Source organism: Euleptes europaea, chromosome 6 (genome assembly GCF_029931775.1).
Source record: "Euleptes europaea isolate rEulEur1 chromosome 6, rEulEur1.hap1, whole genome shotgun sequence".
Lineage (NCBI taxonomy): Eukaryota > Metazoa > Chordata > Lepidosauria > Squamata > Sphaerodactylidae > Euleptes > Euleptes europaea.
The window spans coordinates 19,854,803-19,881,002 of NC_079317.1; the positions used below are offsets into that span (position 1 = coordinate 19,854,803).

The 26,200-nt window shown below is 44.8% G+C and overlaps 1 protein-coding gene across 1 annotated transcript; it reads right to left on the reverse strand.

Annotated features, from left to right (window-relative positions):
* Positions 1-982: 982 nt before the first annotated feature.
* LOC130478712 (cholesterol 24-hydroxylase-like) lies at positions 983-25,007 on the reverse strand. Its single transcript, XM_056850885.1, is given in 16 exon segments — positions 983-1,153; positions 3,529-3,595; positions 5,135-5,223; positions 6,439-6,549; positions 8,177-8,261; positions 8,849-8,921; positions 10,358-10,420; positions 11,481-11,637; positions 13,176-13,286; positions 15,201-15,339; positions 16,594-16,680; positions 19,871-19,944; positions 21,071-21,152; positions 22,316-22,393; positions 24,867-24,976; positions 24,978-25,007. Coding segments are annotated over 16 exon segments (1,527 nt in total).
* Positions 25,008-26,200: the final 1,193 nt, after the last annotated feature.

Below are 26,200 nucleotides of genomic sequence, written 5' to 3' on the forward strand. Positions count from 1 at the left end.
ATAATTAAATAGAAACAGAAATGTTGATGGATCATTTAGTAATCAAACATATGTATAGTTCTATCATAGCTTTTCCTTTTCATGAAACCAGATTTTCTTCCTTGGGTTGTTTTCTGTCCCAACAAAATATCTTTTTCAGTTGGTATAATATGAATTTGAACTCTACGGGCTCAGTCGTCCACTCTGGAAACTGCCATAAAACAGTTCTTCACAATCTGGACTCATAGTTGTCCATGTTTCCACACACTTGTATGAGCAACACATGATTTACTGACGTTTCTGTATCATCGTCCTAATATGGCACAGGCAGAGCTGCGTTTCAATAACACCAGATTTTGCTGAATTAATGGGGCTGTCTTTGTCGAGCCTTTGTTAGCCCTTTCCAGTTTAGTCATGGTTTGATTCCTATAGCACTGTAGAGACCGAAAGGTTTTTCAGTGTATGAGCTTTGGAGAGTCAAAACTACGTTTTTCAGTTATCTGATGAAGGGACACATGAACACATGAAGCTGCCTTATACTGAATTTGGTCCATCAAATACATGAAATACTTGGTCCATCAAAGTCAGTATTGTCTACTCAGACCGGCAGTGGCTCTCCAGGGTCCCAGGCAGAGGTCTTTCATATCACCTACTTGCCTAGATTTTTTAACATGAGAAGCTGCGGGTTGATCCTAGGACTTCCTGCATGCCAAGCAGATGCTCTACCACTGAGCCACAGCCCTTCCCCAGAGCCCTTTGACTCTCCAAAGCTCATACCTAAAAAAACTTTGTCTCTAAGGAGCTACTGGAATCGAATCTAGTTGTTCTACTGCAGACCAACAAGGCTACCCCCCGAAACAGTTAAGCCATAGTAGCATTTTAACTCATACATTGGACAATAGTAATGTTGGTCCAAACTCCACTGTGATGCATTTCAAGTCCTGATTCATCTCTGAAATTCACTTTAGCATCTTCCAAAAGCAATCTCAAACTGAAGCCTGCATCAGTATTTTGCTTGATCTTCAAAAGCAAGAGGGCTGCGGAGCTTCAGTTTGCATACGACAGCATCTAACGGCCTCAGTGTTCCGCTGTCCAAAACCTTAAAGCTCTGCGGTGGGACCAGCTGGAATTCAAACCTCTGCAGAAATTTGGCCATCATCACTTTAGCCTCCATCTGTAACAAAATAATTAATAATAGTAGTAGTAGTAGTAACAACAGTAACAGCTAAAACAACAATAGGCACATTAATTTAATACGCTCCAGGATCAGAGGAGCATGCCTATTGTATTAGGTGCCTAGGAACACAGGCAGTTGTTTGTGGGCTTCCTAGAGGCACCTGGTTGGCCACTGTGTGAACAGACCGCTGGACTTGATGGGCCTTGGTCTGATCCAGCAGGGCCTTTCTTATGTTCTTAACAACAACAACAATAAATGAAGTGGTGAGAGCTGGTCAAAGAAGTTTTTGTACAGGAGCACAGACATTTCTATTCATTCATGAGACAAAATGGGGTCAGGGTTATGTTTTTAAGTCCTCTTAGGAGCATAAAAATCATAATAGCTGGGAAAAAATTCAGATTTGTTCCTTAGAAAAATACAGGGTTGGGTTAAACCAGGTTTTCCATTGGTGAAGGAGGAGGGGGGCTCTTTTGACAACTAAAAGGGCTATGCTGGGGGGGATCTTGAAAGACAAAAACCACACAAATGGGGACCACAATAAACAGGAGAACTGGGCAAGACTGAGTGAAAAAGCAGCCGGCTGCAACCCCTTCTTTTGTGTGTGTGTATGCTATTCACCAAGATGTTTTTATTTTTATGTCATTTGAATCTATCCTCTTGCTAGTAATATTTTCCCCTCTACATTAAGGGAACAAACTTTAAAACAAAAATTTCTTTTAATAGGACTCTAAAGAGCCAGCGTGGTGTAGGTGTTAAGGTGTCAAGTTAGGACCTGGGAAACCCAGGTTCAAATCCCCACTCACGCCATGGAAGCTTGCTGAGTAACCTTGGGCCAGTAACACACTCTCAGCCCTGACTCTGGCTAGTATTTGGATGGGTGATCCCCAAGGAACACCAGGGTTGTGACACAAAGGCAGGCAATGGCAAACCACCTCCGAATACCTCTTGCCTTGAAAACCATATGGGGTCGCCATAAGTCAGCTGTGACTGGAGGGCAACAAAATATTATTCTGTATGGCTCTGTGTGAATATCAGCCTGTTGTAATAAAATATTGACCTACTGCCAACATGAGGAGGAGGTCTTGAAGGACGTTGTTCTCCTCACTTTTGATGGCATTCAACAGACCCTTGCTGACTCAGTTAAAAGCCTTGGGGTCATACTGGATCCAGCTTTATTACTGGAGAAGCAAGTTAAGGAAGCAGCTTTATTACCAGAGAAGCAAGTCAGCCCCACCTACCTCACAGAGTGCCTGGGGAGGGAAAGGAGAGGTGATTGTAAGCCGGTTTGATTCTGCCTTAAATGGTAGAGAAAGTCGGCATATAAAAACCAACTCTTCTTCTTCTTCATGGCCTTAGCCCCTCTTATTTGCTCCACTGCAGGGGCTTCTGCAGGGGCTAACCTGCAAATGGGCAAAATCAACAACTGCCTGTACTTTCTCTGTCATGGCTTCCACCTTATGGAATGGCCTGCCCGAGAAAGTAAGGAAAGCTTCCACTCTCAGGGCTTTCTGCAAACTATGCAGGACTGAACGATTCCAAAAGGCCTTTCTGCACAGGTAATTTGGGCTGCAATTGTACAAAATGGTTCACAAACTTGCTTGGATAAATGATTAGGGGCTGTGGTCTATACTGGGGTGTATGGCTTATTGTAAGTAGGATCCTATTATGCAATTTTTGTACCACTTCATGTGTCGTGTTAATACTTATGCTATGCTTCAGTTCTTTCTGGTTGTTCCAGACTTCTAAAATCCTAATGCATTGGCTACCGAATGTCCCATTTTGTTGACTGTACTGACTCATGAACACACATGAACACATGAAGCTGCCTAATACTGAATCACACCCTTGGTCCATCAAAGTCAGGATTGTCTACTCAGACCGGCAGCAGCTCTCCAGGGTCTCAGGCAGAGGTCTTTCACATTACCTACGTGCCTGGTCCCTTTAACTGGAAATGATTGAACCTGTAATGTCAGACAAAAAAAGCTCAAGTTTAATTTCCAAAGGATTGTTAAGAATAAAGCAGCCGAAACAACATTTTCTAATAGTTGTGAAACATCTTTACAAGAGGCACTTGTGTCTCTGGCCTGCTGTTCCAGCAGTCCTTTCCACCATTACATCTCCTGACTGAAAGCAGGAGAGGAAGGTGGACATTTCCGGCAAAGAGACCAGCAGAATGGGAGATGTAGCAGATGCATTTCAAAATGCCTTGGGCTTCTGAAAGGGCAGGCATGGCGGCAAAGCAGACAACAGGAAGGATAGAGGAAGTGACCTATTTAGCCTTGCTAGCTCTACTTCCACTCTGGAACATGGCTGTGCTCTGTACAAAGGAACTTTGCACAGTTCTCCACTTTCAACAATGGTAACCATCTTACCTGTGCAAATATCTGCCCAATGCAGGAACGAGGCCCCAAGGAAAATGGGAAATAGGAATAGTAGGGCCTGAAAATAAATCCAAGGCGGACATCAGTCATTTCAATTGTCTTATTTTATTTGTTTATTTGAAACATTCATTAGCCGCCTTTCTCCCTTGTGGAACTCAAGGTGGCTTTACAATTATAAATCAAACGATTATACAAAACACAATAAACGTGTACGCAAATAAGTGTCAGATAGGCTCTCTGCCGGCCCCGGATAAGAATCAAGATGGTTCCCCCCACTGACAAAATGGAGTTTTTTGTGCACTCCACTCCTCCCCGTTTGCCCCTGGTCTCCTGCCCAAGATCTGCACCTCAATGGAGACCCGCCCGAGTAATCGCTGATCTGATACCGGGTCCCGCAAGACAATGCATGGAACTAGTTCATGGGATCTAAACCACGCTGTTTGTTCTCATCGTCAATGCTTGATGTTGTGTTGATTTTCATGATTTATGTTTGATATTGTACATTTATTAAGTGACACATATCACTGATACTTGCCATGGTAGCGTTGATATTTACATTATTGATAAATAAAAGCTTGAGGACCCTATCAGTTTCTTCCTAAGCAGCCATTGAGATCTGTAGGCTCAGAAGAGTGCAATATTATCACTAACACATGCAGAGACATGAGAAGGAACCAGTGGGAAAATTCAGCAGTATTTTACAGTACATAGATCATTTACAGTTCGTAGCCACAGAGCATACTTCCTCTTCTGCTAAAACCTCAAGCACTTGAAGGGCTGTCATATACAGGATGGTACCAAGTTGTTTTCTGTTGCCCCAGAAGGTTGGACTAGAACCAACCTCACCAAGAGTACTGTGTTCAGTTTTGGGCACCACAATTTAAGAAGGATGTAGACAAGCTGGAATGTGTGCAGAGGAGGGCAACAAAGATGGTGAGGGGTTTGGAGACCAAGTCCTATGAGGAAAGGTTGAAGGAGCTGGGTATGTTTAGCCTGAAGAGGAGAAGACTGAGAGGGGATATAATAACCATCTTCAAGTACTTGAAGGGCTGTCATATAGAGGATGGTGCCAAGTTGTTTTCTGTTGCCCCAGAAGGTCAGACCAAAACAACGGGTTGAAATTAAATCAAAAAAGTTTCCGTCTAAACATTAGGAAGAACTTTCTAACAGTTAGAGCGGTTCCTCAGTGGAACAGGCTTCCTCGGGAGGTGGTGAGCTCTCCTTCCCTGGAGGTTTTTAAGCAGAGGCTAGATGGCCATCTGTCAGCAATGCTGATTCTATGACATTAGGCAGATCATGAGAGGGAGGACATCCTGGCCATCTTCTGGGCATGGAGTAGGGGTCACTGGGGGTGTGGGGAGGAGACAGTTGTGAATTTACTGCATTGGGCAGGGGGGTTGGACTAGATGACCCTGGTGGTACCTTCCAATTCTATGACTCTGCAGAGGAAGGCAATGGCAACCACCTCTGCTTAATCACTTACCTTGAAAACTCCACCAGGGGTCGCTATAAGTTGGCTGCGACTTGATGGCACTTTACACATACCCCTCTATGTTCTTAAAACAAAAAAGCACTGTTTTCTTCACAGACCACTTACTTGGGCTGTTCTTTACTGAATCGGTCAGGATTGAAGATCAGTGGATCATCGAAAAACCTCTCCATGCGTCCCATGACATACATGTTGAACTGCCAAGAGAAGAGAGCTGTTTACATTTGTGGGTGTGAAGATAGAACAACTGATATCCACAGGAACAGGTAAATAATATTTACAGTGCAATCCTGAACAGAGCTATGCCCCTTTTACTGATTTCAACAGAACATAAAAGGGTGCAACTCCATTTAGTATTGTATTGTCAATTGCATTGTTTTGAATGAAATTTTGATTGGTCTGCAATCCTGCTGAATAAATCCTGTTCAGTCATTTAATTGATCACAAGGTCCAAGTGAAAATTACTTTGAACTGGCAGATTTGAAGATTGGCAATGCTGTAAATCAAGGGCTCAAACACCACAGAGTTGGTCTGTGGCTGAACATAGAATTGCAGCTTCTGGGCTTCCGGTTAAGATGGTGGAGTAATGAGAAGCAACTCTATGCTGCTCCCGTCTCTTCTTCATATTATGCTTTGATTTGGACCGGTTTTGTTGGATTGCAGCCTCTTAGTGGAAAGACTTTGTGGGCCTGACTTTTCACACACATTTTTAAGAATGACAAAAGCCCAAGACTAATGCACCTAACTCCCTTCCTCACTGGGCGGCGGGGTGGTGGTGGTACTTTTTGCTTCTCTGTAGCTTGTCTATCATCATAGACTTGATTGATCCCTGGAGCTGCTGAATTGAATCGTCAATTAACTTATCATTAGCAAAAAGTTGTTTTAGTTCTCCTGACTGCCATTTACATTCTCCTGACTGCTGTTTTAGCTGTTCAGATTGTTTTTCCAGCTGAGCAGCCATTGTTTTCAGCCAGGAAATTACCTCTTCTTGACTGTCAGTGGTAGAAGGTTTGGCAGCTGTCTTCGTTTCTTTTCCTTTCTGGCTCATAGTTTTGAAATTATAAGCCCGCTTATTGGAAGAAATAATAACAAACGGATGTAAAATGGTAAAGTGAGAGCAACCATTTTGTGATTGTGCCCACCATCCAATATCAGAATTTCAAAGGTGCCCGCAGGCTGAAAAAGGTTGGGGACCCCTGCTGTAGAGTCAGCTGGAGGGACAATGAAGGGGAAGGGCCATTTGCTGGACACTGGAAGAACCATTTACTCCTGAGCATGATTCTCCAAGGAAGCTTATTTATCTGACTACAAGTAATGTATGCAGATTCATGGTAGTCTCAAAACTCTATGTATGCCTGCAGGTAGCCTTGGCTTTGTATAATCATAGACAGCAGTCCATTCAAAAGACTCACCATCAGGGTGGTGTTTGCTGGAATTCTGACCCCTTCAATGACTTTTTCAGTTCCCGTCCAGCGTACAGTGGCTGGGGCCGTTGGGTATAATCGTAGGCTTTCTTTGAGAACCTGAGATAGAGGAGATCAATTTAACTCAGTTTAGGTAGAGAAGCATTGTATTTCTTTAACATGTAGCGTGAAAGATGGACCAGCATTCATCTTTGGTTGCCTTGGTTAAAGCTTTAGGCCAGTTTTATGGAGCAGTTTTTAGTAAACACTGCACACTTAATTTCCCAACAGCCTGTCACATCTGGTTGCTGCCAAATGTGCCTCATCTGTATTTTTAATTTGCCATGATTAAGAAGAGTTTTTTTATATATGCTGACTATCTTTTTAAGGAGAATCAAACCAGTTTACAATCTCCTTTCCTTCCCCTCCCCACAACAGACACCCTGTGAGGTAGGTGGGGCTGAGAGTGTGTGACTATCCCAAGGTCACCCAGCTAGCTTCGTGTGTAGGAGTGGGGAAACCAACCCGGTTCACCAGATTAGAGTCTGCTGCTCATGTGGAAGAGTGGGGAAACAAACTGGTGTAGAAGGAGCCCAGGCTTGGGTGGGACTTGCTGGATGGTTTCAGCAAACACCGCACTCTCAGACACACAGCACAATCTTAGGCATGCACACTCAGAAGTAAATCCCATTGACTTTAGGGGAACCTACTCCCTAGTATGTGTGTTTAGGATTGCAGCCTCTGTTCCCTAGAAGTGATCTACCTCTTAGGGTTGCCACTGAAGGAAAATTAATGGAAGAAACCTCAGAGCTTGCTGCCTGATCAGATAAAGTGTGCCTTATTTGCATTTGTAACTTTGCATAATTGCCCCAAAGTTTCGGTTTCAGCCAGATATTCCCTCCACATATGATAATACAGAAAGGGTAGCAAGTTTTGCTAGTTATTTTAATAATGTAAGAGAGAGTCAATAGGGAGTTTACCAATCTGGGCAGCTCTGACAGTTCTGCATAACACTCACCCGAACACAAGAGCAGTAACAACAGGTGTGCTGTTTGAAATAGAGGGCAGCATGTGATTTAGTGGACATAGAGGGCAGCTGCCAGTGGACATAAAGATGGCCTTGAGCATAAATGGCTTTAGAAGTGGTTTAGAAAGATTGAGGATAGGCTGATCAATGGCCAGTAGTCAGGGAGACTGAAAGGAACTTCCATATTCAGAGGCAGCAAACCTCTGAGTATCAGCGCTAGGAGTTAAGATCAAGGCTGCAGCCTCTATGCTGTTTGCTGGTTTCCAAGGCAACTGGTTGGCCACTGTATGAAACGGGATGCTGGACTAGATGGACCACTGGTCTGATTTAGCAGGCTCTACTGATGTTCTTATGAATGGCTGTGAAGCACTAAGGTTGGAGACTGGCAGAACAAGCAGAATTAAACTAACATCGTACTCAATAACATTTTAAGTCCAGCATTTTGAGCAATGCAAAAATCACTGCATTATTTTCTCTGTTCATTTACCAATGAGAAGTCCTTACGATGCTTCGACATGGGGGCCCTAGAACATCTATCTCATAGTTCTGTACCAAAGCTAAAGAGGTCAGAGATACCATTTATTTAAAAATCACGACAAGCATCATGCTTCAGTTCTCATTTGGGAACCCACTTTGTTATTCTTACAACTGATGCTGGAGCCAAGCAAAATGGATTTACAGCAGCTCTGAATCACCTGTGACCTGATTTGTCAGCTGTACCTGGGATAAATAGCGGAGGTTGCCAAGATCTTCATAGTTAATGTCTCTCTTTGCGCCAATTACCTCATCCACTTCAGCCTGAAGTCTTAAGAGACAGGAGAGTAGTCCATTACATACCTATGTGCTGTCAAGTCACAACTGACTTATGGCAGCCCCAGCAATGGGCTTTCAAGGCAGGTAAGAAGCAGAGGTGGTTTGCCATTGCCTTCCTCTGCAAAGTATTCCTTGGTGGTCTCCCATCCAAGTACCGACCCTTCTTAGCTTCCGAGATCTGAAGAGATCGGGCTATACCACGCATTGTACCCCACTGAGGTCCCTATCCTCTCCAGGCTCCACCACTGAATCTCCAGGAATTTCCCAACCTGGATCTGGCAACCCTACCCCCCCATCCCTCACTGGCGGTTAGGAGGGACCTGGCAACCCTAGAACCCAATGTGGCCACAGGCCTTGAGTCAACTGAACTATGGTGTCCTCCTCACATTACAAACAACTATATCCATTATTTCTGGATTCAAACACTACTTTGGCAACATAAACAAGTACTCAATGATGGTCAGGACTCCTTGACCATGAACTGGAGCCACAAGCCTTACAAAAACAGAAAAATTTGCTGAACTACAATAATGAAGTTAAAAAAGAAGAAAACACAACTGAGCAGCCCATTTTACCTACTTTGCCACTATTTCCGGTTGCCGTCCCAGCTCCATGATGGTGAAAGCCAACTGATTGGCAGTGGTTTCATGACCTGCAGTATGGAGAGCCTAGTTAGGTGTAGAAAGAAGATGGGAACATAACAAGAAATTGGACTTACCCATGTCTTCAAGGCAAAAAGTCTAGCTTAAAATACTTCCACTATAACAGCAGAAATGTAAGTTGTCCTTTGCAACAGAAGCCAACACCAAAAATCAGCATAGAAACGTGATACTTCTTTTTCAAACAGGGATTCCATAGACCTAGAAGTCTCACAGCAAGTGGATTACAACTGTGTGTGAAGTTTCATTCTCTGCTTCTTCCATGTGAATAACATTCTGACCTCCATCACCAATAGGTGAAGACTGAATGAGGGAATATTTAGGCCCAGTCAGAGGCCTAAAGAGACTGAGCCCATCATGCGACAACTCCCTTGGGATTGGCTCAGGTTGCCAGGGACCCTTCCCTTTCACATCCTGAGAAAGCAGCCTTCCACGATAGCACCCAGGAAGATTCCTATACCCCAGAGGTATCCTTAAGAGCTTGACTGCCTGCTTGGGTGGGAACTACTTTGCATGTGTCACAAACACTTGCATGATTTGGTAACTTAAGAACATAAGAACTTAAGAAAGGCCCTGCTGGATCAGATTAAGTCCCATCAAGTCCAGCAGTCTGTTCACACAGTGGCCAACCAGGTGCCTCTAGGAAGCCACTTGTGAATGTGTGTGTTTTGCACATGCACATGACATCTTTAGATGAGAATTTGGGATAACAACTTCCTCTGCTGGGCACAGCGCAGTGCACAGCATCACCATTCAGAGGGGTTGCCACAGGTGAGAGGAATGGCCCACCCCAGCACTCTTGAACTTCCCTTCTCCTCCCCTCCAGATAGCAGGTATGCTAAACCTGGTTGCCACCACCAAGGTTTTAACTTAGGAGAACCGCCTGAGATTTCCGCCCTCCTAGGTGTTGTCTCAGTGGCACACAGCATTTAAAGCACTGCGTGTAGTCTTGTCATAAGGGCATAAGAAAAGTCATGCTGGATCAAACTAAAGCCCATCAAGTCCAGCGGTCTGTTCACGCAGTGGCCAACTGGGTGCCTCTAGGAAACCCACAAACAAGACGACTGCAGCAGCACCATCCTGCCTGTGTTCCACAGAACCTAAGATAATAGGCACGATCCTCTGATCCTGGAGAGAAGAGGTATGCATCACGACTAGTATCCACAGATAGCCCTCTCCTCCGTGAACATGTCCACTCCTCCCTTAAAGCTTTCCAAGTTGTCGGCCATTACCACATCCTGGGGCAGGGAGTTCCACAGTCAATGTCAGATCAGCCAGTGCAAATATCCCAATGTGAATGCCGATGAAGATTGGGATAGGCATTGACATCCTCATTGGCTGGACCCTCGGAAGCTTGTTTATAATATGTGCAGATTTTTTGGGGTAGATCAGCGTGTTTGTGTGTTAAAAGGGCAACAGATCCACAAACCTGCAAAGAAGAAGGTGGTGAAGTTGTCCAGCATGTTTTCATCATCGTAGTCCCCCTCCTGTGCTGTCAGGGCATGAAACAAAGGGCAAAGGTTGACATTTTACTCCAAAGGTACAAGAGAGCAAAATTCAATATGGCTCTGGAGATGAGACATCACTAGCTAAGTGAACACCTACAGAACAGAAGGAACTAAAACTGTTCCAGAAATGGATGAGAAACAGGCTCGTTTATTCAGGTTCCAAAACACTCCTGACCATCTTTACAAACCATTAAGTACAAACCATTAAGTACCATTAGGTACAAACCATTAAGACCCATAATACATAAGCACTTTTAGATTTGGTTATTTTAATGATATTATTTATTGTTTATGCTTTATCTTCTTTGTGGCTGATTGTAATGGCCTTTGGCTATATGCAAAAAAACAACCCTATCATATAATTTTAAGATCACTGGAACTTACTCCCATGTATGTGTTCATTGCCCTGACATTGCTCAAGTTCATCATATCTTGGAAGCTAAGCAAGGTCAGCCCTGGTTAGTATTTGGATGGGAGTCCACCACGGAAGTCCAGGGTCGTGAGGCAGAGGCGAGCAATGGCAAACCACCTCTGAATGTCTCTTGCCTTGAATACCCCACGGGCTCACCATAAGTCAGCTGTGACTTGACGGGGGGGGGGAGGAGAAGTGTGCATAGATCTACAGCCGTTAACAAGGCCTGTTAACACCTGTGGGTTCAGGTGACCACATGACACTGCCTAACAGTATAAGGGATATTTCCTACCTATGGACCACTGAGAATCTTCTTCAGCCCCATTTTGGGTTCTGAAATTTCACTAAGTGCAGCCCACAAGATTGTCAGACTTATCTCCCTCACCCTAATTAAAAAACAGGTCCAGTAGATCACTGGCTCAGATGAAACATCTAAAACAACTTTGATGTCTTTGTCAAAACCCTTTTTCTATGCCTCCTAGTAAGAGTGGTTCATGACTTCCTTAAGTATTGTGTTTGACTGAAAATCTATTCTTTATCGTCAAAGTTTTCCTAACTCACCATCTTAGCATTTGCATGTTATATTCAGAAAGATACATATGATTAGTTTCTTTCCACAGGGGCTCTCCTACCTGCATTCTTCAAGATTTGAGTGAGAATGTCCACAGGGATCTCCTCTCCATTCTGGATGGCCTTGCGCCTCCGCTCAATACACTCCTTCCCAGTGCGACGTATCAGCCTCAAGCTTTCCTGAACCTCTTTCACCATTTTTCTGTTCCATGGCATGTACTAAATAGATAATGGGGTGTTATGATGAGCACAGCAACATAAAATGAAACATGGAGCGACAGACAGGTGTGGTTTTAACTGTTATTCTTACTATTTGCCGTATTTTTACATATGTGCTGTTTTAATAACATCAGGGAGGTTGTTTATACTTTTTTTTGCAAGCTGCCTGGAGGAGTAATTTTCCTGAAAGGTCATCAAGCTATTTAATAAATTTCTGAGCTCGTACTGTGTTGGGGATTGGCCAGCCTGAACCTATAAGGGATTCCTGCAAGCAACGTCTCTCTGTTCTCAAGTCTTTGTTGTTGTTTTTGCCACCCTTTTGATATGCACCACATATTTCCCCCTTTGGCCTCATTTAATTTTCAGATTCTAAGCCTGGGACAAGAGCCTGCACTTAAAATTAAAAGGAGCACGTGAAGTTGTCTTATAAAGAATCCAACCATTGGTCCATCAAAGGTCAGTATTGTCAACTCAAAACTGGCAGCGGATCTCCAGATCAAGGCCTGTCACGTCACCTACCCTCTAATTCTTTTAACTCATGATCTGAGTTGGATCCCGACAGAAGTCTGCTTCAGGTAGCCGGCTCAAGGCTGACTCAGCCTTCCATCCTTCCGAGGTCGGTAAAATGAGTACCCAGTTTGCTGGGTGTAAAGTGTAGCTGACCGGGGAAGGCAATGGCAAACCACCCCATAAACATAAGTCTGCCTAGTAAACATGGGGATGTGATTTCATCCCATGGGTCAATAATGACCTGGTGCTTGCACCTTTACCTTTTACCTCCCCCTAGAAATGTTACATCTGTCAGTCTGAAACAAGGTGTGGACCATTGCCAGACCCAGCTTAAAAGTCTAGGACATGAGCCCATAGGGGCCTGCCACTCCTGAGAGCCAGTGTGGTGCTGTGGTTAAGAGCGGCGGACTCTAGAGAACTGGGTTTGATTCCCCACTCCTCCACATGAGGGGTGGACTCTTATCTGGTGAAGCGGGTTGGTTTCCCCACTCCTCCACATGACTCCTGCTGGGTGACCTTGAGTCAGTCACAGTTCTCTCAGAACTCTCTCAACCCCACCTACCTCACAAAGTGCCTGTCCTGCCTGTGTGTGTGCGGGGGGGGAGGTGTGATTGTGATTGTAAGCCACTTTGAGACTCCTTATGGTAGAGAAAAGTGGGGTATAAAAACCAACTCTTCTTCTAAGTGATGTGTCGTATATGAACTCTTGGCCAACATCAATACCCAGTATGGAGGTCAGCAGGAATGCAGAAATGGGCAATCCACAAGCAGATCAGATTGAGGGCCAAAGAAGGCATGAATGGCTCTCCCCACTGTTTTAAAAAGAAATGCCAGCTATACAGCACCTTGCTTGAGGTCGGGGTCAGAAAACCTTTAACTTCTTACCAATTCAAACTGACCCTCCCTCCATTGGCACATCTTCTTTTATTTCATGGTTTATAAGATTGCATGTCTTATTTTATGGCTTGTAAGATTGGTGGGGGGAGCCATATAGGGAAAGAATTCATCAAAAGAAAGATTGCACTGACCTCAAAAGTAGGGATGCGTGACTTGGCCATACCTTCCATGACCACAGTCACTGCGCGTGGGAAAGGTGTCTGGTCATCGTACAGGGTGTTCAGTTCTAAGCCAAAAGCCACCTGATAATATTGAGGAAAATTAGAAGTTTGGTCAAAGATCTGAATTCTTGGGGGACAAGGCTGATATGTACTCTGTTATTGGAAAAGAGCAAGAGTCCAGTAGCACCTTAAAGACTAACAAAAATATTTTCTCAGCATTGGTAATGAGCCATGAATGCAAGGTCTTTATTCAGCCCAGGTCTTTATTCAGCCCAGATATTCAGCCCAGGGCTGAATAAAGACCTTGCATTCATGGTTCATTACCAATGCTGATTTCTCCACACCCATCTCTCCCCTGGACATCACAGGCTCTTCTGCATACCACACCTAATCCCATCACGCCTGCTATTCACATTTACATACTGTTAACATTTACATACTAATGCTTGTCTGAATTCACTCTCCTCTACTTAAAGACAGATGGATTCACATTCTAGCTGTATCTGAAGAATTGAGCTGTGGCTCATGAAAGCTCATACCCTGCCAGAAAATATTTTTGTTAGTCTTTAAGGTGCTACTGGACTCTTGCTCTTTTCTACTACTGCAGACAGACTAACACGGCTACCCTCTGTTATTGGACTTTGCTTTGTTTAGGCGTCTGTGCAAATTTTATGCCATGTAGAATACCATATTACATAAGAAAAGCCATTCTGGATCAGACCAAGGCCCATCAAGTCCAGCAGTGGGTTCACACAGTGGCCAACTGGGTGCCTCTATGAAGCCCACAAACAAGACGACTGTAGCAGCATTGTCCTGCCTGTGTTCCACAGCACCTAATATAATAGGCATGCTCCTCTGATCCTGGAGAGAATAAGTATGCATCATGACCAGTATCCATTTTAACTAGTAGCCATGAATACCCCTCTCCTCCATGAACATGTCCACTCCCCTCTTAAAGCCTTCCATAGTGGCAGCCATCACCCATCCTGGGGCAGGGAGTTCCACAATTTAACATAGTTAAATTACATAGTTTCTTGCACAGGTAAAGATAGCTAGATGGACAGGAGTTAGCCCTCATTATTTGGGAGGAAAGCCAATTATCTATAAAATAAGAAGGGAAGTATGCAAACACCATAAGATGGAAGAGGATTTTTGGTGATAAGGGCTTGCAGCTTCTCAAGTTTAGTTTTCCATCCATTCAAACTCACTCCCTCCTTATCACTTAAATCAGTAGGGTACTCAGCCTTTTTGGTATGGTGACCTGCAAGTCCCAATGTACTTGATATGGTGACTCAGAAAAAAGACCAGAGCATGCACAAATCAATAAAACTGCAAAAGCCTGGCACCCACTCCCATATACATTGCAGCAACCCATTTTTCAATCAGGACTCACAGGCTGACAAATGCTGATCTAATGCCCAGCACCTAATGGTAGTAGGCTGGTTGGTTCAGGTCCTCTATAGAAACTGAATCTGAGGGCCAGTGTCCCTGGATATTCTTCTCATCACTTTTATCCTGTGCCCCTGGTGGCTGTTCCATCACTGTCTCACATGAACACATGGTGTTGCCTTATACTGAGTCAGGTCACTGGTCTATTAGGATCAGTATTTTCTAGTCTGACTGGCAGTAGCTTTTTAGAATCTCAGGTAGAGGTCTTTTGCATAATCTACTGCCCAATCTTTTAAATCAGGGGTGTTGAACTCATTTGTTATGAGGGCCGAATATGACATAAATGCCACTTGGGCGGGGCGGGCCATCCTTCGCCAGCCCAGATCTGGAGCAGGGGGGTGGCTGCCTTGGCTGGCTCACGTGCCAGAGAAGAGCTCTCAAGGGGCCAGATCCAGCCAATGCGCCGTACGTTTGACACCTGTTTTAAATGGATTGAACCTGGGACCTTCTGCATGCAAAGCAGATGCTATATTGAAGAGTTTTGGCCACTCCCCATTTGTTCCAACAGTTTCACTTGTTATGAGCAACAATTGATCCACTTAGTACCTTTCCAATGATATCCAGAGTCACCCGTCTCAGCAGGTTCATCACATCTACTTCTGTCTTTCCACTGGCTTTCTCTTCCAGCACCTTCATAAGCTCTTCTGCTTTGTCATTGAAGATTCCCATCAAGCCAATCAGGTAACTGAGCAATTAAAAAATATCACTGAGTAAGAAGAAGAGTTGGTTTTTATATGCCGGCTTTCTCTACCACTTAAGGAAGAATCAAACCATCTTACAATCACCTTCCCACCCCCTCCCCACAACAGACACCCTGTGAGGTAGGTGAGGCTGAGAGAGCTCCAAGAGAGCTGTGACTAGCCCAAGGTCACCCAGCTGGCTTCATGTGTAGGAGTGGGGAAATCAACCCAGTTCACCAGACTGGCATCCACCACTCATGTGGAGGAGTGGGGAATCAAACCCAGTTCTCCAGATTAGAGTCCACTGCTCCAAACCACTGCTCTTAACCACTACACCAGAAGCTTTGTAGTGAGGTAAGAAGCTATCCCATATGAAGACATGGGGGCTTAGTATAGGTATTCACAAGGAGAGGCACAATAATAATTTTAATAATAATAGCCAGGAGATTTATACTTTTTTGTGTGTGGGGTTGTTAGGGACACAAGGTCTGAGTTGGGAAATCCCTGGAAATCTGGGGGTGGAGCCTGAGGAGGGCGGGGTTTGGGAAAGGTATAATGCCATACAGTCCACCCTCCAAAGTAGTCATTTTCTCCAGGGGAATTGTAATCTGGAGATCAGTTGTAATTCCAGAAGATCTCCAGGTTACCTGGAGGTGTTGTCTCAGTGGCAGGGCTTCCTGTTTTTACTCTATTTTAATCCTAACAGTCTTGTTCTTTCTATAGTTTCATCCTTGGGAGCTGTTTGGCCAGTTCTGAAAACCTCCAGGGAAGAGGATTAATACCCTACCTTGGCAGCTTCTTCTCCTCATCTTATTATTAGGATCTCTTCCAACATCTCAGGACATATGTGTTTATTCATATGCATGTCCCTTTCACCTATAAGCCCTTTTCAGTTGTTGCAATCGCTCTACTTGCGATTCTCTCATTACGCATGGTCACCATTTTTTTAATAGGACAATGTGCATTTTTTCTAGCTGCACCCATTGGGTTTTCTCCTGATGTCACCTGGTGCTATCTTCCAAGACACAATCCAGGACTGGAAACTGGACAGCATCATTTCTAGTAAATCACAGTAAATTCAGTGAGATATATTTATGATATTTAATTTAGAAAATGTGTATGCCTCCTCTCCAGACCTGCTCAAGGTAGCTCATCACAACAAACAGTTTACTTGTTAGTTAACACGTTCAGAACAAGGATATAAATTGACTAATCCAGACTTAAGAAAAACAGCTTCTGTCAAACATTTCCCCCCTCACATTCGACTAAAAGCTGGATCCATAATTCTCCGTTGCTTGTGCCAGTGGTTGTAGTTGGGATCTGCTACCAAGCCATTCCCTAAAAATCTGAAAAAGTAAGGGGAAATGGTATTAATATAAAGATATCACATACTGATCCTTTGAATTATGGCCATGGAGACTGAGCAGGGCCAACCCAAAAGGTTTGGATGCTGATGCTGATGATGCTGATGATACCCCACCCTCCCCAGCTAATGCAGAACTCAGGGTGGTTTCCAACAGATACAACTACAATTTACAATGATTTAAAATGTCCATGTAAAATACAACCAGACTCAGTTAAACGCAGTACCCTGATAAGCCTGTGCCAGGAGGTTAATGAACATGAATCTCAGATCCCTCCAGGAAGGCCCTCTGGCCAAGACCAGGAGGGCAAGCAGTATCAGGGGTGGAGGGGGCACAGTGGGTAAGATCAAGGAAGAGAATAGGAAACCCAAGGAGGAGAAAGAATGGACAGGGATGACTTTGGTGCCACCCATTTGAACATACATACACAAACATAATAAAACATCAACATGGTAATGCCAAGGGCTGCATTACCAGGAAGTAAATCCCATTGAACATAGTGGCACTTATTTCTGAGTAGGCATGGTAGACAATATAGGAGGAATGCTGGTTTGCTTCCCTCTCTGCCCGGTACCCTGGACCTCTGGGGCTGCCTGTTGCCCTCTCTTTTGGTGCCCTCCAGCTCTGATGCCCGAAGGGACAGTGCCTAGGTTTGCCTAGTGGACAGGATGGCCCTGAGATTTGGACATCACCAAAAAGCTCCCTCCTCTTTACCTGCATGCTAGATTGCCATGTGGCCTGAATTGAACAAATTATGGTAAACACTAATCTCTGCACATAGAACTGAAACTACAGTTTGAAGTGGGCTTGCAAACCATAAACAGGAGACAAATTTGTTGAGTTTTGACCAGTTAAGACCTGCATCAGAGGCCCTGTCTTGGGTGCCTCCATCTCTGGAGATGCAATGGGTAATTACGACAGGGCCTACTCTGTGGTGGTGCCTCAATTATGGAATGCTACAGCAGTTTTCCTGGGATCAAGTTTTTTTAAACACATCAGAAGCACCATAGCACTTTTATTCCTTCCCTTCCCAGGCATTCTTCTGACTGCATTATATACAGTTTGGCTAAGAAACTCATGCCTCTTGCTTGGTTGTTTCCGATCGCTATTTTCCCCCCTGTTGAATAACAGTGGATTATCTGAGAACCGTGCCGCAATTAATATGAATTAGGTGAATGCAACAACTCATTAATTTAAAAGGACAATACCAGTGAGACCCTTGCATTCATTCTCTTGGACTAAGACTTTGATCCTATGCACACTATCAAATAAACTGGGATTTACTGCTGAGAACACGTGTAAGGGGAAAGGATTGTATTGCAGTGGCAGAGCATCTGCCTGGCATGCAGGAGGTCCCAGGTTCAATCCCCAGCATCTCTAGTTTAGAATCAGGTAGTAGGTGATGTGAAAGACCTCCACCTGACACCCAGGAGCGCCACTGCCAGACTGAGTAGACAATACTGACTTTGATATACCAAGGGTCTAATTCAGTATGAGGCAGTTTCATGTGTATTCAGTATTGAATAGTAAAGGTACCTGATGAAAACAGTTTCTGTCAGAGGCTGCCTGACAACAGATTCAGAATCTGAGGAAGACCAGATCCAGAGGCAGAGTCCTCCTTCCCCACCCACAATGGCAGAGAAAACAGCTGATGGTGATATATTGCCAAGACAAACCTTAAAGTCACCAGCTAAAGAGCAGCCTAAGGAAAACCAGACCCTGGTCGACCCGGGAACATCGAGGAAGCTGCCAAGGGAGCTGGGAGACCACGAGGAACAGATGTCTCCTGGGACTCGTCAGAGGAAAATGGGCCGGGTCCTGCCAGAATAACGCCCGGCCAGGCTGGAGCAACAAAGAAGGAACCGGGACAGCAATCACTATTGAGCCTTCACAGAAGCTGCCTCCCCCAGACAGCTGCAAGTATTTAGGAGGGCTGAGTCAGCAGAAGCTGTGGAAGGAACACATATTGAACCTGCGACACTCCACTCTGGCTGACTGTGTATCGACTTGGACTGTTTCTCAACCTTGAATGCTTCTGGACTCCCTGCCTGACCTTGGACCGGCTGGACCTCGCCTCTGCCTCTTGCTCTGACGGATTGCCTTTCACCCTGACTGAACTTTGGACTGTTACTGGACTGTGTCTACTACACCCATTCCCAATTAGTACACCTGCCAGCTGTAGAAGCCTCGCCTTCAGAAACCCCAGCCTGTTGCCCCGCCCGCTGCAGACCTCTTCATAGCACCGCGCTGCTGCAGCAGCACCCCGCCCTGGTGGGCCAGCACAGTTTCCCTTGTAAACATTGTGGCACAAGTACAAATACAAGTGATTAGTCACTTGAAACAAGGAAGGAGGTGTCTGGCAGCCTTGAAAATGGTATCCTCTATCACTTGGAGAACCCAAAGAAGTATAATTGTGCATATAAATTATCTATTGGGGTAGAATTAGAATCTGCCTGTTTTTTCACTGGCATCTGTGAGGTTATTACTGAATAAGAGGTAGTAATGGAAATGAAGAATTAATACTACTCCATGTTGTTACTATAACTTCGTGGGGTTATTTTGGCATGTATTATTTTAGGCCGGACAGCCTTCTACCAGCCTAAGGAGTCTTCCTCCAGCTTAAGGGTCTCTTCCTCCAAAAGCAGAGCCAGAAGTTGGAGGAAGGCTTCAAATGCTGCTGAGTGGATGCCTGCCACTGTTCTGATCAACTCGCTGAAAGTCACTCTTTGGGGAAGACTCACATGAAGCTGCCTTATATTGAATCAGACCCTTGGTCCATCAAAGTCAGTACTGTCTACTCAGACCAGCAGCGGCTCTCCAGGGTCTCAGGCAGGGGTCTTTCACATCCCTACCTGCCTAGTCCCTTTAACTGGAGATGCCGGGGATTGAACCTGGGACCTTCTGCATGCCAAGCAGATGGTCTACCACTGAGCCACAGACCCGACCCTCCCTTGTTCAAGTTATGACTTTTACATTTCTGTAATTAAAAAAAAATCTGATATGCAATAAAATACAGACAAGAGGCTATGTGGATATGCCTTTTCTCTGTGCTAATTTCAATTCCAATTCATTATGAAGTAGCTTCCCCCCCCCAGAAACTGATGTTTTGTCAATTATTAATTATTTTTTAAATCCCACACATCATGCATTGCATAGCTTTAAATTAACTTACCTCACACCAAACATATTATAAAGATGGCTATATGCTTTTCGGTCTTTTGGGTATTGCGGTAACATCAGAAACTCCTAAAGATAAATCACAGGTCTGTTCACTTCCACATACAACAACTATGACAATAATAATTTATTATCACCTGAACACAGCTAAACATTTGGTGAAGATATAGTTTTTTAGAGATTTTAAGACAACCTTTCCATGTCAGGGGTCTGGACTTAGTTCCAGCATCTGGCTGTTGAACCGCCTTTCGTAGTGGGTATGTAGAAGAGTCAGACTGAGGGGGGTTACCAATCAGAAGGCCTCCAAATATCTTTTTCACTTCCGTTTTTATTTTGCAAACTGTGAGAGGGGAGCAAACTCCATGTGGAAGGAGAGGCGATGAGCTGCCGACTCAGAGAAGACTTGGATGTATGAAGCTGGAAAGAAGCCTGATAGTCAGTCAGGATTCTGGCTCATGGATCTTCTGTGAGGAAGAGGTTGGTGCTCCAGTGGAAAATGAACAGGAGCAGATTTAAGCACCAGCCAACTATTTCCTTCAGTTCTAAACTTGCTTAGTTGATAATGCTGACCTCAATGACACTTTCCAAATAAACATATAGAGTATTATACACATCAATCAGCAATTCTTATGATTTGTCGTCACTGCATGTTCTACAACAGTGTAACCCTGAGAAGAGCTGGGTGCGGTGAATTTGCTTATGACTTACTGTGACCCTATGAATTAATGACCTCCAAAACATCCTTTGAGTTACACCCTTCTAAATCCGTTGAGGTCAGTGTGCTTGATGGTGATGGAAAGTGCCATCAAGTCGCAGCCAACTTATGGAAAGCAACCCTGGTCTTCTTTGATGATCTCCCATCTAAGTACTATCCAGGGCCAACCCTGCTTAGCTTCCCAGATCTGATGAAATTGGGCTAGCCTGGACCATCCAGGGGAATCTGTCAATGTTCTTAGGAGGGTGTAATTCTCTTTAGGATTACGCCATTAAAACAACAAGGTAATCCTGTGCATTGCTCATCTTAAAGATAGAAGTGTCTTCTCTAAGAGAGAAATTTTCACAGATTCATCTACTGCAGTTCCCCAATTCAATAATCAACATGAAAAGTTGTATTAATCTTTCAGATAAACACACACACACACACACACACATATACACCTCATGCAAGTTGGAATATATATATTTCATAAAATACCTTTACTCCTTCAGGACTTAATACTAACACTGAGATTCTGTGAAAGATATTAATACGCACAATGGGTCCATATTCTTCAGCCCTACAAAGAGGAAAAAATGACAACCTGTAGTTATAATGAGCTAAGATTGGAGCACTGGCTTTCATCTTTCCCTCCTTCCTTCCCCATGCCAGTGCCTCTCTGGGAAAATGTGGCCAAATTGCAAAATGCGTGCAGTAGCAAGTCTCTCAGGCAAGTTGTGCGGTGGGCCACTACCAGGCCTGGCCAAGTCATGCTGGTTGGGTGGAGACTACCATTAGGAACAAGTTACTTGTGTGCCATCAAGTGCTCTGGTAGCCAGAACCTCACCTGAGTGAGCTACACAAATTCCACAGTAGCACGTTGTACAGTGGTTGCTGCTGTTCCTGATGTCTTTCTCCAGAACAGGAGGAAGGGAAGCAGGGGTGGACTGGGAGGCCAAAATACCCAGGGCCATTTCCCTGTCTTTTACCGACACAAAACAAGGTTTGAAGGCTGGCAATATTGTTGTGGTTGCCCAGCAACCCCCACAATGGCTGATGAAATACCAGAGGGTGTTCATTTCTTAAAATGATAGTAGCAGCTTTTATTATTTGGGGAGTAAACCCCCCCTTCTTTTTAGGTTTCAGGATTTTCTGCTAACCTGGGGCTTTTTTTAAGTTTGTAGAAAGATCTGTCTTGTCTGTTCATGGCCCCAATCTATGAATTTAAGTATCTACAAATGAAGCCATGATGAGAATTAGAGGAACTGATTTCTTCTCAAGATTTCTGTTTTTGTTGTCTTGGTCTACCAGCTCTGTCTTTCAGACCCTCACCCATGCAGACTTTGTGAGAACTCTCTGCAGGTTCTTTTGGACACAGGTCCCTCAAACGGTTCCCCGCTCAGACATTTCCCCTCCGCATTCTCTGTCCCTCACACAGGCTACTTATAGAAGTTTCCCTCTGGAACCTCTTGCAGCTTGTTTGTCAGGGTTCAGGAATCCAGATCACTCTCACCCACTTCCTCTAATTAACCATTTAACTTGAAGAGAAACAATCAGTGTGAGGAATAATGGCTTTCTGGTGGAAGACCGGATTTCACATCCAAGCTCCTGCGCTAGAAAAAAATCCAATATATTGAAATCCTATGGAATATTCCACCAAAGAAAAGATTCTTGGCTCGACTGGACCACCGGGCTGGACCAGCACCACAGTTTGTATCCTCTTTCAAGTTGTCCGTCACTTACCACTGTGCCATGATATCATAAAACACTTCGTTACTTTTAAGCTTGCTCCACAGGTATGGCAGGTGACCAAAGAAAAAGCTGCAAATTAAAAACAAACAAACCACAAAGCTTTATGGAACCGGTGTTGTACTCTCAGTAGTATCAAATGACATTGGGGGCAGGGGGAGCAAAGAAAGGAGGAATTCCAATATGATCCCATTGGTGGACCAGCTATCCATGCTCATGGACATCACTACATCCACTGGCAGTGAATTCTATAATTTAATGATTTGTTGAATGAAAAAGTATTTCCTTTTCTTCTGTCCATCAAATTCATTGGGTGCCCCATGTTCTACTATTATGGTAGAAAAGGCTCCTGTTATTCTCCACTCTGTGGAACTGGCAACCCTAGTAAAGAAGTAAATAAGAGAGCAACCAAGATGATCCAGGGGTTGGAGCACCTTTCCTATGAGGGAAAGACTGAAGAATCTGTGACTTTTTAGTTTAGAAAATGATGGCTCTCTTATCTACTTTTTGACTAGGGTTGCCAGTTTTGGTTTGGGAAAGTCTTGGGGGTTGAAACCTGGGGAGAGAGGGATTTGGGGAGGGGGGGACCTCTGTGGGGTACAATGCCATACAGTCGACCCTCCAAAGTAGCAATTTTCTCCAAGGAAACTGATCTCTGCCATCTGGAGATCAGTTCTAATTCTGGGAGATCGCCAGGCCTCACCTGGAGGCTGGCAGCCTTAACTTTTTCCAGCTCTCCAATATCCTTTTTGAGATACTGCGACCAGAAATTTATTAATGTTTAACTTATTTTATCTGTTGGTGTTGTTTTTTATCACGTTTTTCTTGCAATCCACCTCAAGGAGGTTTCCTGCAGCGCTGGCATAAAACTGTTCCAAATAAATTCATAATAAATAAATAAACTCCTCAGCTGAGGAATGAGGGCAGGGTACAAGCTGAAATATAAACCAATCAATCAATCAATCAAAGGTGTGTGCATTCCCAGGAGGTGGCAAGCAGCAAATCACAGCAAGTTCTACATTCAGGCTACAGAAATAATGTTATTTTGGAATTATCTGGGAATTGCAACATATCCCCAGCTGACAGAGATCAGTTCCCCTGGAGAAAACAGCAGTTTCAGAAGGCAGGCTCTATTATTATAGATTTTAAGTGAAATCTCTCCCCAGATTCCCCTGCCACAGGGATTGCCCACAACTCTCCAGGAATTTTCCAGGCTGACGTTGGCAACCCTAATTTCATCTACTGTTGAGGTTGCGTGGGTTGACTTCAGGGTTATGTGGCCTATGCTATGTATCAACTAGAATCCTACTGGCAAATGTTGAAGTGCCTATAAACTTCATTTATGGGAAAACATATATTCTTTCATATGTATAAACATTCATAGGTTCATGAGGTGCTATGCTCAAGAATAGAGCATAGCATCAGGCAGATATATTCTACCCACACATGGAAACTTTGGGAACGTTGGCATCCATAACTATAAGAGGCCAACAGAACACATTGCCTGGCACAGGCTTTCCCCAGTAAAGAAAAACAGTGTCTTACCTTCACTGTTAGGAATGTGAATCACAAGCCCAAGTGCTTGCTTAGAGACAGCTTCTACCAATCTCTATATACTATGTTAATTAAAGTAAGGTAGACAACCAATATCTAGTGAGTCGACGTAATTGGAACATCCCTAACCAAAAGTTATAATTGGAGTTGCAATCCTTTGTTTGAGTGTGAAGACTGTCCTGCGCATTAGGGCAGTTTTATCCGGTATGTATATTGGGCTCAATAAACAACTGCTTTGAACTATCAACCTCCCACTGTGTTATACTGATTCAAAATTAATATTATAACACAGGCATTTCAATGTATGCTTTTAACATCACAAAGGAAGAGTACTATTCAGTATCTCTAAACAGTTGTCATTAATTGCTGTTGTTTGCAAGCATACCCTCTTGCTGACGAACCAAGGCTTGGTGGATTAGCTCAAACTCATTCCCGCATTCTTTGGGAGAATGCCAGCACCCAAGAACGCCTGCGCACCACATCCTCGCAGTTGCCAAGGTGAACACAGAAGAACAGTAGTCAAAAAGGGCAAGTGTCCAGTAGCACCTTAAAGACTAACAAAAATATTTTCTGGTAGGGTATGAGCTTTCGTGAGCCACAGCTCACTTCTTCAGAAAGCTCATACCCTACCAGAAAATATTTTTGTTAGTCTTTAAGGTGCTACTGGACTCTTGCCCTTTTTGACTACTGCAAACAGACTAACACGGCTACCCACAGAAGAACAGGTGCGGCCGCTCAAAGGACGTTTTTACTAGCCCTGCCGACATGCTCCGTTCCCGACCTCCGGCAAAGGGCGCCTGGAACAGTTTGCTTCCAACCCATGCTAAACAAGCCGAGATGTGCAAAACGCACCCCGGCCTTCCGCACTGAGCGCACGGATCCTGCCCTGCTGCTTTAGCAGCGCCGTCAAATTCCAGGGTGCTGGATCAGGGAAGGGGGCTCTTCTTGCAACGCGATCTAGGTCTCCTTGCCCCGCCAGCCTCTTTCTTACCTGGCCCTGGGGGCGCCGGGGATGTCATCGTATTTCACGTGGACGTACTTGATGTAGCAGCAGTAGAGGCCGAAGGCCAGGAGGGCGCTGGCCAGCGAGAGGCGCAGCAACACCCGCCGCCGCCGCCCCAAGCGCCTCCATAAGTGCCCGGCGCTCCTCTAGTTGCGCGACGCCGAAGTCCCCTTCTCTCCCAAGCTCAGCGTTACGCAACTGCTTACAACACAAGTCCTCTTGCCAAGGCTGGGGACGGGAGGGGTCACGTCAAGAGTCCTCGTGGGCGGAAAACTGAAAGCGGCCAGAAGGCGGCCCGCCCCCTCCAGCCACCGAGGGTGCGTCCCACTTGAGCTTCGCCGCCTGTTCCACAGGCGAATATCCCAATCCCCCCCCCCCCCCAAGCGCATGATCGCGGCAGTCTCTGCCTTGGAGCTGCTGAGCGGGGCGCTGGGCTTCTGCAGCCCATTCGCCCAGCGGCTGAGACGCCGCGGTCCCCGCAGCCAGCCTTCGCGCTTCCGAGCTGCACCGCCGGCGAAGGGAGAGGCCATCGGGCCAAGGGGTACGGGGGCACGACCAGGAAGGAGGGGGCACGACCAGGAAGGAGGGGGAGCTCAGGAACCAGCGCTCCCCCCCCCCCATCGGTAGGCTTGCCAACTTCCAGGTACTGAGAGAACGCGATAGACGCCACTGTACAAGTATCAAGGGGTTTGGAGATCAGCACAGGAGCGAAGACAATTTAAACGAAGTGCGAAAAACTTTGTAAGCTACTACATGTACATTTTGTCTTGTGTTGTCTTGATTTACATCCAAGACCTACCAAAGACCACATATACAAATTCATATGTACAAAATTATTTTTCACCGTTGTCTCAATTATGAGTACAAATTCTTCTTATTGAAGGCAGATATCATGTCGCAAGATAAACTGATGGCCTCTATCTTGCGACATGATATCTGCCTTCAATAAGAAGAATTTGTACTCATAATTGAGACAACTGAAAAATAATTTTGTACATATCAATTTGTATATATGGTCTTTGGTAGGTCTTTGATGTACATTTTGTCTTGTGTTGTCTTGATTTACATATAGTAGCTTATAAAGATTTTTGCACTTTGTTTAAATTGTCTTCGCTCCTGTACTGATTTCCAACTTCCAGGTACTAGCAGATCTGCTATTACAACTGATCTCCAGCCGATAAGAGATCAGTTCGCCTGGAGAAAATGGCCGCTTTGGCAATAGGACTCTATGGCATTGAAGCCCCTCCCCTCTCCAAACCCCACCCTCCTCAGGCTCCACCTCAAAAACCTCCCACCGGTGGAAGAGACCTGGCAACCCTACC